The 13025-nt window shown below is 44.7% G+C and overlaps 1 protein-coding gene across 21 annotated transcripts in view; it reads left to right on the forward strand.

Moving 5' to 3' along the window:
* The window catches only part of LOC128329473 (collagen alpha-1(XVIII) chain-like), a 79847-nt gene that overhangs the window by 22453 nt on the left and 44369 nt on the right, over positions 1-13025 (forward strand). For 16 of the 21 annotated variants that reach the window (XM_053260758.1, XM_053260757.1, XM_053260761.1 and 13 more), the window contains 5 exons: positions 712-767; positions 2642-2713; positions 9237-9525; positions 11390-11463; positions 12640-12758. In XM_053260758.1, the coding sequence (XP_053116733.1) occupies positions 9377-9525; positions 11390-11463; positions 12640-12758 (342 nt within the window). In that variant the 5' untranslated portion in view covers positions 712-767; positions 2642-2713; positions 9237-9376. Of the gene's footprint in view, positions 1-711; positions 768-2641; positions 2714-9236; positions 9526-11389; positions 11464-11525; positions 11632-12639; positions 12759-13025 lie in introns of all 21 variants that reach the window. The other 5 variants (XM_053260764.1, XM_053260765.1, XM_053260766.1 and 2 more) reach the window with 5 other exon arrangements.

Raw genomic sequence — 13025 nt, forward strand, 5'->3', positions numbered from 1 at the left:
AGTCAGTGGTGTAGCATGCAAGTAAGTCAGGGAGACAGGACAGTTCTGTGTACCCCCTTGAGGCTTGAAAGTACCCCCAGGAGTTCAAGTATCCTGGTTGAAAACCCCTGCTCTAGGAGTCTGCCTATTCCTATGCCAACAGCAAGTCACTATACCCCTTGTAGCAAAATATGCTTCTACATCTGTATGCCTATGTATTGCAGTGTTGCATGTATATAAGCTAGTCTTTATACACGCTCATACATTATGCTCATTTTCAATAACTGAAGAGACCCTTCTCCCCGAATATAGTTTCAAAGTCCCAAATCAAATTACTCTAACCCCTTTAATTATATCTTATGGCCTTTTTAAAAAACCAAAAACTCCTCCACTATTTTCCCATTTGCTTTCCCTTGCCCAAACCAAGCCAGATATGGTATCCTGAGCCAAGAATCAGTTCAACTGCCAGATGCAATGGGAAAATAAATAACTCCTGGCCGCTCTTTGATAATCTCCTTTTCATGTGCCCTCTATAGGCACATGCTGCCAGCCTTCACATTTCATGAATGATGCCCTCATGTGGTTTTAAAGGCTACTTCTTCGGTACAGATCTGGGCAAGGCCCATTCCACTCGAGCTCCAGAGAAATTAGAAAATACAAGCTTCAGATACTGTATATGGCCCTGGTTGTTAGGAATGAACCTGTGGTGTGTGTGTTTTTCCCCTCATATAGAAATTAACATGAGGAATTATACAGATATTCTGTCATGAAGACATAAAGCATCTAAGGTAAGTAATACACATATTAAAGGCTGTCACATAAGGTATTGTCTTTTGTTTTTCTCATATGACAACATTTAATTGGTAAGAGCAGTTTGACATAGGGATGTGCACGGAACGGGTAGTTCCACCAGTTCGATGGCGGTGTGTGTGTGCATCTAATTTTAAGAGTGGGGGAGGGTGTTTGTGCCGGCACACTCATGCACATCAGAGACTTCCGGTCAGATCCAGATGGTGGGGGCAACGGGGTGGCAGGGAGGTATGCTGCTGCCCCGATGGGCTTGAAGGTAAATGGACGGTGGGGGGGGAAGCAGCGGGAGGGGTAAGTGCACCCTCCCCCGCTCTTAAAAAAGCACCTCCCCACTGCAGTTCCGTGCACATCCCTAGTTTGACCGTGAAATGGCCTGCCTCCCACAGCTGGTGGGCTCTTCTTTTCAAAGAGGCTGGGTGGAAGGCCACCCGTCAGGGATACAGTGGCAGATTCCTGCAGTGAGTAAGCAACTGGACTAGAACAATGGTTTTCAGCCCGCTTTTCTCTCAACTCAGTTGAAGGCAATCCCTTATCCCTGCGATCCAAAAGAATAATTTATTCTCATAAGAGTTTTTATGAAATCATAGTACACAATATTTAAACTACTTAACATTTAACTAAGACATTAGACAAATACATTACTTATACATTGTTTTAAATGCCATATGAACTATTGTCAGGCTGAGCTTCACTTATTTAGGAAACACAGGAAGCTGCCTTCTACCCAGTCAGACCATTGGTCGATCTAGCTCAATATTGTCTAACTCTGATTGGCAGCAACTCTCCAGGGCTTCAGGCAGGTTTTTCCCCCCTCTCAGCCTACCCAGAGATGCCAGGGATTCAACCTGGGACCTTCTGCAGATGGTCTGCTACTGAGCTTCAGCCTCATTTCTGCTACTACTACAAATATGTATATACCACTTTTCAACAAAAGTTCTCAAAACGATTGACGTAGAGAAATAATAATAAAACTAGCAGACCCAGCGCACAGCATCTGCGCCGCTTCCCCCACTCCTTCCTGCCCCAGTCTGTTCCCCATTCCCTCCTCCGCTGTTCTCCCCCCTCCCAGCCCCCATGCCCGCCACAACAGCCCCATTTGCTCCACCAGCTTCCGTCTGGCCATTTTTGGGAGCCCGCTGCCACCCGCCCATCTAGGATCCTCTCAGCTGCGCAGCTCAGAAACCCACCGCCTTCTCTACGCCCCTTTTTTGTCTTGCCGTCCGTTCCCCTCCCGGCCCGGCCTCCAACAGGCGCCTCGCCGCCCATTACCCTTCCATCCCAGACAATGTTCCTGCTCCTGCCGTTCCTTCCCAAGGCGATTTTTGGAACTCTCGCAGGACCTCACTCAACCCTCTCAATCTTTTGGGGGACATGTAGAGAATGTCCTAAATGAGAAGTAGAGTGGACAGATGTATCGTTTTTAGATCCGTAGAGCTGTTTTGGAAGCATCCTTGCTTCATTCAAGTGAAATGTCCTTTCCTCTCCAGATCTGAGCTTTGGGGGGAAATAGTTAAGTTTACAGCCGAAGCAGGTTGTTTACAGCAGTGATTGGCTAGTGTTTGTGATGTTACCAAGAAGCCTTTTCAAGGAATATTTATTGTTGTTGTTAAGGTCATTAATTAATGGATAAACATTTATGTGGCTCTTTGGAAAATAAAAAGGGGGCCTGACAGCCTATCAGAAGCCCTTGGGGAAGTGAGCAGGGTGGGGGAATGCATAACCAATGGCTGAACCAGCAGTTTGTTGGTGCATACATCTATCATTCATATTGCAAGGCTGAGGGGAAGCTGGCTGAATAATACACTGAGAGTTCTTTCTTTCTTTTTTTCACTGTGCCTTTTCTCACTCATAGGTCCCTGCAGCCAGGATACTGTCATGCTTTCTGTGGGAAGCCAGCCACATGGAATGCAGATGTGAAGTGCATGTATGAGCAGAGACTACTACATAGTTTTAAGCTTCTTGCTTGAGAATGGAAGGGCTGGAGTTCTTAGATCCACATGAATGTTCCAGAAGAATGCCCATTAAGCCCATGCCCATCTCATTCAGGCAGCAAGCACAAGAATGAATATTTCCCTTTGATGTATTTGCTAGAACTGGAGCTAGTTCTGACACAGATCTATAATGTAATGAGTTAAAGGGGTGATGGTGGTGGAGAAATCTTTGGCACTGATTGGCTGAGCTGCTGTAATATGAGAGCAGGCTCAAACAGGCAGAGCAGTGAATCATGGGCTTAGGAAAACAGGAACTGGGGGCCTTATAATGTGGCAGGCCAGGAAAGCAGGAGAGGTTAGCGAGGTTTCTGCTGCTTCTAATTACTGCTTTTAACATTCTGTAATTTATTTTTAAATTGTGGACTTAATATGATTACTATTATTCCTTATGTAAACTACTCTGAAAATATAGTTGAAGCCTTGTATTAAAATACATTAATTAAAAGACTGACAGATAGTGGATAGAATACATAAAGACATAAGAAGAGCCCTGTTGGGTCAGATCAAGGCCTATCTAGTCCAGCATCCTGTTTCCTACAGTGACCACAATAGATGTCTCTGGGAAGTTCACAGGCAGGAGATGAAGGCATACACTCTCTCTTGCTATTGCTCCCCTGCATATTCAGAGACATCCTGCCATCTAAACACCAAGACTAGTAGCCATTGATAGACCTTTCCTCCATGAATTTGTCTAAGCTCCTTTTACAACCATCCAGGCTGGTGGTCCTCACCAAGTTTTGTGGCAGAGAATTCTATAGATTAATTATGCTCTGTGTGGAAAAGTATTGTTCTCATCTGTCCTTAATTTCTTGCCAGTCAGTTTCATGGGATGACCTCTGGGTCTGGTGTTGTGAGAGAGGGAGAAAGTTTTCTCTATCCACTCTCCACACCTCTCCAACATAGGATCTGGAAGAGAGAGTGCTCCAAAAGGATGAGGGGAAGGCCAGAGAGAGGAGTCAGAGAAAAAGGAAAACTTGGAGGGAGAATAACTATGGTGCAGCTATGTGAAAAGATCACAAGAGCACAAGCAAAGGACATCGAGGGAAATAGTATTAAAAAAAACATTTAGTAGCATAATAACTTGTTTCCCCTCTGCCACACACACACAAAAAAAGTCTGAGGCAGCTTACAAATGCACACACCACGTCAAAAGACCCACACCAGCAGAAAACAGAACAGATAAAACTCCAACACAAACTAGAGAACAGCAAAAATAAAACACAAATTACTTTAACATACTGTGTTAAACACCATAGAAATGTTTTTTACCTGGACCTAAATAGCTATAAGCCTTTTACAAAGCTAGGGGAGATGTTCAACAATGGGGTGTTGCTGCCCCTTGAATTTTATTCCAAAACATACGGGAAGCTAGCAAAGCTGTTTCAACATGGGCAAGATGTAATCCATCCTGTTCCCTATAATCCATGCCAGTCAGCAGCCTATTTTGAACCAGCTGAAGTTTCCAAAAGGTTCAAGGGCATCCGGTATCTAATGTGCAATAGAAATCTGAGCAACTCTGCACCTGTTGTAAGCAGCAACCTCTAAATGTGCTCCAAGATATCCAGCTCTTGTTAAAACTAAACCTAGGTTAGCAACCCTTTATGTCCCAATGGGTGGAAGGGTGACAGTGCAGCAGGGAAGACTAGGAATATCTAAGGTGTAAGAGCAGATAGCTGTGCACCTGGCTTCTGGACAGTTGCCTGCATTTCTGCTGCCTGCATTTTCAGGAATGGCCGCATGAGGGCACCACAGCAGAAAGAACAGTCAGGAGAAGGAAAACAGTCCTGAAACTAAAGCCACATTCTCGTCTATACAACATCTCTTTATTTTGGTCAGTGACCAGCATGAGATTAAAACAAATGTAGAAGAGAAGACAAACTTCTACAACAAACAATAAAACCAAATAAATTTCAAAAAGTCCTCCTCGGCATAGATCAAGCTACTGAAAATACTACTAAAAATACATAATTAAGAATAAAAGGAGGCAGCAGTATTTCATACTTATGAGACAATTACACACAGATCAAAACTCAAACAGTTGCCTTCCCGACTCCTGAATCTGAGAGAGGTTAAACAATTCAGGAACTTGGGAAAATGTTATTGTTAGATTTACTGATGATATACAGGTGATCCCAATACCTGCGTGCCCCCCTGCAGTTAGCCACACTGTAGCTGCAAAAGTTGCTCTGGCCTTAAATCCATCACCTATTTTCCCGTTATTAAGCTCTTATGCAAACGGAGGGCTGCGCTACAAAATTTAGCTACCTGTCTGGTGGTGCTGGAATTACTTCCTTCCAACAGCCTGCCAATCATCTGAGGAGAATCAAGACCTGGGCATTTAGCCATCAAAGGGTAGATGAGATCCCGATGCAGGTCTCTATAGAACAAATATTCCAACAGCACATGGGTGACTGTTTCCACTTGACCCTCCCCACATGGATAGAGCCTCTCCCCATAGGGAGTCCCTCTATATCTGCCCTCTAAGAGGGCTGAAGGCAGGGCATTGCATCTTGCCAGAGTAAAAATTCTTCTAAGTGGGAGTCTATACTACAGGTGGTTCAGCAGTGACATATACATCCCCTACCTGTTCCCTTCACATGAAGGCGGTGTTTATCTAAATTGCCCCTCTAAACACGTTTCAGGGTTTGAAGGTTTTTGAAACACATGTAGAGGAGCAATTCAGATTACTGCCCCCCCCCATCATGTTATTAAGGGATGCCTTGGACATCCTCCTGTGATGCCAGGTTAGCTGCCATCTTGGCATATTCCTGAGCTTATCACCTGTGCTGGGCGGCATTCATCAGAACTGGCCCTCGGAAAGAACTTAAGGCAACTTACGTGTGTGCTGTGTGAGGGGTTCCATTTTAGTCTCACAACCAGGTAAGTAACATAGAAACATAGGAAGCTGCCACATACTGAGTTAGACCATTGGTCTATCTAGCTCCATATTGTCTTCACAGACTGGCAATGGCTTCTCCAAGGTTGCAGGCAGGAATCTCTCTCAGCCCTAACTTGGAGAAGCCAGGGAGGGAACTTGAAACTTTCTGCTCTTCCCAGAGCGGCTGCATCCCCTGAGGGGAATATCTTACAGTGCTCACACTTCTAGTCTCACATTCATATGCAGCTTAGCTAAGGGGACAAGTCATGCTTGCTACCACAAGACCAGCTCTGGCTTGAACAATCCCTCAACCCTTGGGGCTTGGCCCCTCTAACCCTATCAGACAGTTTTCAATCTTCCTGGGAAAGGGCCGTGTGGACTCAATTGTCACTGCTAGGCTTTATCCCCTCCGCCCCCACAACTTGCTATGGTCCATGACCAGATGAAAACAGTAATTAAGTTGAGAATAATGGACACTGAGCACTAGACTGACCTAGGCAGGGTTCCACCCTTCCTGTCTTCAGAAAGGGAGAGAAAGGGAAATAATTGCTTTCAGGCTGCAAGCGCTGCCTGAAAAGGACAGGGAAGCGCTCACTTGGGGCGCTCTGTAGCCAGGGGATGCGGGGGTGGGAGGGTGGGGAAGTTTTCTTGGGGCCCAGCCATTCCCCATGCGTGTGACATCACTCACACAGGACGTCATTAGAGGGACCATCAAGCGGGGCTGGACCTAGGCTACCGTTCAGCTGGCTCTGCTCCTGAAGTAACCATTAGGTTACTATGACATCCTTGTTTGTTTGTTTGTTTGTTTGTTGTTAAATTTATATACCACCTTTCATTAAAACAATCCCAAGGCGGTTTACAGCAAAATTTAAAAACAAGATTATTTAAAAAACCACAATTAAAATATTAAGCTAAAAATATAAAACAAATCTGATTAAAAAATTAAAATAAAAGCAATGCAGAGTACAAAGAGCAGCAGCAGAGACAATCAAATAAAAGCTTGAGCGAACAGTTGATGTGGTATCTGGAGAGCCAGCATAGCGTAGAGGTTAGAGTGTTGCTCTATTCTGTTTTGATTAAGCGTCACCATGAGGTGTTATACCATGTTTCTAGATGGATTTTGGTTTTGCTGCCAATAACCTGTGGTGAGATGCATTTCCCCAACAATAATGTGTATTAGGCTGTATTCACACAAGGGGTGCACTATAGCACTATTGGAGATTGACTGGAAATAAGCATATCCCAAAAAATCCTTTAATAGATTATAGAAGAGATTATATGAAGCAACCCCCTTTAGCCCTATGGCTTATACTGAGGTCTTTTTATGTGCCTTATTATTCTTTCTTGTATGATGGTAAATATTTGACACAAAATATTTAGTTAAAGCAAAATTGTAAAAGATTTCTTCAAGAAATTGCTGTGTAATGTGAGATAGATGTGAGAAGAGTAAGATTCATTGTTGGTTACTGTTTACTTTTCCACAATCTTGCAGGCTAATTGTCCAAACTGCTTCTTAGATTAAATATACAGAGATAAAAACAGAATTGAAAGACCCTCTCTAGAGATCTTTCATTTTCTTGCATAGGTTGGTTTGATTCATATGTGTAGATGTGGAAAAGATGACATGGTTTATATGCCAAAATAATTTCTCTTATTCAAGCCAATAACCTTTGAATTTAGGAAAATATCCTTAAGCCAAATCATTTTGCTATATCGGCACCAGGACATTATTGATAACTGATCTGGACCATGAGGGTCTGTATCATAAACAGGAAGTCCTCTCTCATGATTCAGAGCAAAACCCAAATTCTGTGTTCAGTGTACAAACCATTATCCAGAATACATGTTGATAGCTCTCTAGTGGTTCCCATTTTCATTCCATAAGACATACAAACTGGGATTAATAGGTGTTTGTGTTTCGTGTTACATCTGGTATTGTCCAAAACATAAGACACTCAAACCAGACAAGGTAAAAGAATCCTAAGTGAGCAGTGAGAGCAGCACCACTTCAATCAGGGTGGTGGTGGTGGTACCATGTTCCCGGAGCAACTCTCCATGCTCACAGTCTTCCAGAGAGAATTCCTTCTGTTACTTTGCATTATATTTCTGATGATCAGATCTGTAAATATGAAAGATATTTTTCTGCAAATAGACACACACACAAACGGAGCCGATAGTGAGGTGATTTGATTGTTCTTTCACAGTATTTATTGTGAAGGGGTTGGTGACTGGGCATTTCTATAGGAACCAACCCACACAAAAGTTGTAAGAAAACACATTGCTAATGGTTCAGTGTGGTGTCTTGGTTAGAGTGTTGGACTAAGACCGGGGAGGCCCAAGTTCAAATCCCCATTCAGCCATGAAACTCACTGGGTGACTCTGGGCCAGTCACTTTTCTCTCTGACTAACCTACTTCACAGGGTTGTTGTGAGGAGAAACATAACCATGTAACATAACTCTAGGCTCTGTGGAGGAAGAATGGGATATAAATGTAAAAATAAATAAAAATTATGGATGTGCATGAACCCGTTTGGAGGCCTGGTTCAAACTACCGGCTGTTTGGCCTGTTCAAAGGTGTCGCACTTTAAGGGTGGGGGAAGGTACACTTCCTCCTCCCTCCGCTCCCCCCCCCCAGCACTCCATTATTCAAGGCTCCTTCAGGGCGGCAGCATACCCCCCTTGCTGTCCAGTCCCCTCTTTGCCCAGAAGTACCCGGAGGGGCCGGGCCCACCCACCACCCAGTTCCCACATCCACATCCCTAATAAAAATTAAAAAGGTGTAATAATAATGGGAAGTAGAGTGAATCCTCTGATGGCAAACCCGATAGATATGGCTATTCTAGTTTTACAGAATACATCCCACATGATATATATTTCCCTTGTGATGTGTTGTGTTGTTCCACCATGAAATCATTTCCTAGTCTTGAGTTAACAACTGAGTATAAGTGTGGGATGTGAGGGAACTGGAAGCTCCATCATCACCCACTAGATTCGTGGCATTTTATTCTAACTTTCCCTTGTTTTTCTCTGCCACTTCCATGAGCCTTCTGGAAATGGCACAGTGGCAAAGGTGTGCTCAGGTGTGGAAGAGCAGAGTGTGCCCTTGGGAGCTAAGCTCACCTCACTTCAACCTCACACACAAAAAATACACCACCTCAAAGTTTGGTCTTGTGGCAGCAATCATGAATAATATCCCCTTTACAAATCCCCTTTACAAATGCTTGGTTTTCATTTGGATGGGAGACTACATGTGAGCACTGTACGGATATTCCCTTTAGGGGATGGGACCATAGCTCAGTGGAAGAGCAGCTGAGGTCCCAGGTTCACTCCCTGGCATCTCCAGGTAGGGCTGGGAGAGACTCCTGCCTGTATCCTTGGAGAACTGCTGCCAGTCAGTGTTGACAATACTGAGCCAGATGGACCAATGGTCTGACTCAGTATGGCAGCTTCCTGTGTACATGTTTGCTCCTTGTGTAAGTTATTCCGCTAGTGATTTCAAGTCAGAATAAATGAGGTGTTTCTTCTCTCTCTCTCTCTCTCTCTCTCTCTCTCTCTCTCTCTCTCTCTCTCTCTCTCAGAAAAGGCAAGAGGGTTAACGGGGAGGAAGCCTTAAAAAGCTTACCTCCCTGCAGAAGATCGAGGACTCCCTCTTTGGTGGGTGGAGCACCCGCCCAGACAGTCACCAGCTATTGCCAGTAGCTTGGAGGCTTGGAAAGAAATGGGTGTGTTTCACAGGAACATGGTAAACTTCCAATGGGATATGGAGAACATCACCTGGATAACCTGCAAAATTGCCCGTAAAAATGAATGTTCATGGTGGAATAAACCTCTGCCTGGAAGGGCCCATAAAAGACCTGATCTTTACTGGTACCTTTTTGGAATGCTAAATATGATGAACATAACAATCTGCATGTATTATTGTTATAATTTGATACCCATTTGTAAATATTAATTGTATTTCTGATTAGAATTTTTTAAAGAGACAAATTAAAAGGAGACAAATGTGTTTTTGCCACCTATGTCAATTCATGTGATGTCTTCACACAAAGAGTGGAAGAAATTTCTATGGAGGAAACATCTTCCTTAGCTGGTTCTTGGAGCCAACTTTCCATACCACCACCACCACCTTTCCCCTCCCTCCCTCTCTCTGAACAAGAGAGCATAGCCATCCATGACCCAAGGCAGCCTTGAGCTGTTTTCAAAACCCAAACAGGTACCCCCCCACTCCACCAAGACCTTATCATCCCACTGACGCCTTGGGATGGTGTTTAGTCTGTACATTACATAGTGGGTAGCATGCTCATGGACAGAGGCAAAGAACAGGATGGATGGGGTGTGCTCTTCAAGGGCCAAGTGATGATGGTCCCAGCAGCCTCAGAGATCTATTAATCCCCCTCCCAGTCCAGTCCTAGCCTTCAGCGACACTGCTGCCAGTGAGAGCTGTTCATTCGGATCCTTTCCTTACTCTTGTCTCCCTCCCCATCTCAAAGATAGTCCTGAGCTTCTGTGAGACAAAAGTCCTTTTCATTCTCCTCCATCCAGCCTGAAAGGGGCCCTTTTCTTTGTGGTACATGGGAGAACGTTGGTCCTCTCCTTTGCGTCTTTTTTTTTTTACTCAGGACTGAAGACAACTCAGTCTGAGTTATATAAATTAAATAAATAATGACTCCACGCATTGTAATTGGTGTGGGAATCACCAGTGTTATACCAGTGTTTCAATAGCTAGCATCACCTGTGGATGTCACGCACGCATCCTGCTAACTGGACTCCTGAGAACTGGGCAAAGAGCAGTGTTCTCTCTAACAGGGATTCCCAGGTTTTGTTCACTACAAAGCCCAGCATCCCCAGCTGCAGTGGCCTTTGGCTGGGGATCATGGGAGTTGTAGTCAACAACACCTGGGAATTCCTGTTAGAGGGAACACTAGCAAAGAGGCTCCAGTGTTTGTGGTGGCTCTCATATTTAATGGGGGGCGGGGGGGGACAACTGTCTCTATTCATCGCAGCATAGAGTCCCTCCAGTGGCTGTTGCCTCCCTTGGTTTGATTTTATTTTTGTAGATTGTTCCTTTTGGGGCAGGGAGCCTTATCTATCTGTTTGTCAGTCAGTCAGTTGATTACACATCGACTGTGTGATCCAGTTCGTGAACTTTTTGTTGAAATGTGGTATGCAAGTATTCTATAATTATTAATAGATATAGAAACAAAATCGTTGTGTGCCAGTGCATATGCACGTAGGAAACCTGATTAGGCCGCGTTCCCTAGATGCATGTATACTGGTGTTCAGTCAAAGGTTCTTGAACTCTTGTGTATAATATCCACATGTTATGTATTGCCTAGAGGGATCACTACTGGTGTTTCCCACAGAACTTTACTGGTGTTTTCCACAGCAGTTGTAATGTGGAGTGGCCCTCAGTAGCTGTTTAAAGGAGCAGGAGTCCAGCCAGAAAAGTAAAACTCTTTGTAGACATGGGCATCTGAGCAGCTGTCCAATCAGATTTTACTAGATTGCTCTGCAAAGTCGGAGACCAGCATTCAACAGAATTTAGCGCACTGGAAGGAGATACCAGCTGATTGGCAGAGAGAGTTTGGTGGGTGGGCATCGGGCTGATAAGAGCTTGGATTGCAGGTGCCAAAGGTTGGGTGTCAGAGACTTGCAGTGCTGAAAGGGAGATGGGGATTGCTAAAGGAGCCCAGACCTGTTCACTCTGCCTCCTCCTCCTATTAACCCCTAGCACTGCTCAGTTTTGGTTTTTTGGAGGATCAGAGAAGAAAACCTCAACTGCTGTGATACCCACATCTTCCAAAGGTAGGTGCAAAAGATGTAATAACCAGCCTCTCCTCTCTTCCTCCCCACTGTTCTCCTTTAAGGGAAGGAGTTGGAAGGGTGGGGAAATCTAGAAGGCTCCACTGAAAAAGAAGTCGAGTCCAGTCTTTGAAACAGAAGGGGCCTTGGAGATGTTGGGGCTCCTGAAGTGTGGGTATTTCATGAGCAGGGGTCTGCATGGGGATGGGATTAAAGTCCTGGGATGTAGGCTGTCTGGAATTAGGCTTGTCACCTTTGTCCTCCCCGTTCAGCAGGGCTCCTGTATTTTCATAGCTGTGTGATAGCCAAAAATTCAATGTGCTGTTTTTTGTTTTTGTTTTTGTTTTCCCCTTGCACAGAGATGCAGTGATGTAGAAAACTTTTACCTCCCAAGTCTTTGGAGGTATTTGGACTTGCAGTGCTGAAAAGGAGATGGAGATTGCTAAAGGAGCCCAGACTTTCTGTTCACTCTGCCTCCTCCTCCTCCTATTAACCCCTAGCAGTGGCACTTGTCCCTTAAGCAGGGACAAATGGCATCTGTTTCATTTCTTCCTGTTCAGGGATGGAAGATACAGGAGTCTTGCTATGGGAAAGCCAGTAGCGTGTGCAGCGGATAGTGTGCTGACATGCCCTTAGCTAAGCAGGGTCCGCCCTGGTTGCATATGAATGGGAAACTTGATGTTTGAGCACTGTAAAGATATTCCCCTTAAGGGATGGGGCTGCTCTGGGAAGAGCATCTAGGTCCCAAGTTCCCTCCCTGGCAGCATCTCCAAGATAAGACTGAGAGAGATTCCTGCCAGCAACCTTGGAGAAGTTGCTGCCAGTCTGTGAAGACAATACTGAGCTATATGGACCAATGGTCAGACTCGGTATATGGCAGCTTCCTATGTTCAAATCTCTGCTGTTCAGCAGTGATGCTTTAGGAAGTGGCCTGAAGCAGATTGCCCTGAAGCCTAATCTTAGGCTTAACGGGGTTGTTGTGAGTGCAGCTGCCCTGAGATCCAAGGAGGAAGGATGGGAGATAACTGTAAGACATAAAGAAGCAAATGTGGCCTCTCAATCTTGGTGGTTCTTTCCTCTGCTCTGGGAAAACAATGAAGTGGAGGGATTTGAAAACAATTCCTTTCGGATGATGTGATATGGTGATAGCTCCTAGGTTGGTTTCTTTTTCCTTCCCAGATGGGGGAGCTGATATGGGACAGCCCTCTGAAAAGATGGTCCTGAGCACACTCCCTCCTCGGACTATTCCAGACCGTTTAGAAGAGAAGATGGCCGCACTTGAAAAATCCCTGGAACTGGTAAGCAGATACCATGTGAACCTGCTGAGTGTGAGGCAGGTTGTATCTGATGCCCTTACATAACTGTGCAAGGTAAACTGTGGCAACTGAGTAAGCTTGCCACTTTTTTCTGTGAAGGCTCCTGTGCTTTTTTGACAGCACTGTGTCAAGCAGAAATTCAACAGGTGGCACACTCTCCATTATTGCATTTCTTCAAGAGGAGAGCTTCACATGCTAAATTTCTGACTTTTACACAGCTGCTAAAAGCCAGTGAGCCCCACCAGAGTA

This window comes from Hemicordylus capensis, chromosome 6, assembly GCF_027244095.1.
Source record: "Hemicordylus capensis ecotype Gifberg chromosome 6, rHemCap1.1.pri, whole genome shotgun sequence".
Classification (NCBI taxonomy): Eukaryota; Metazoa; Chordata; class Lepidosauria; order Squamata; family Cordylidae; genus Hemicordylus; species Hemicordylus capensis.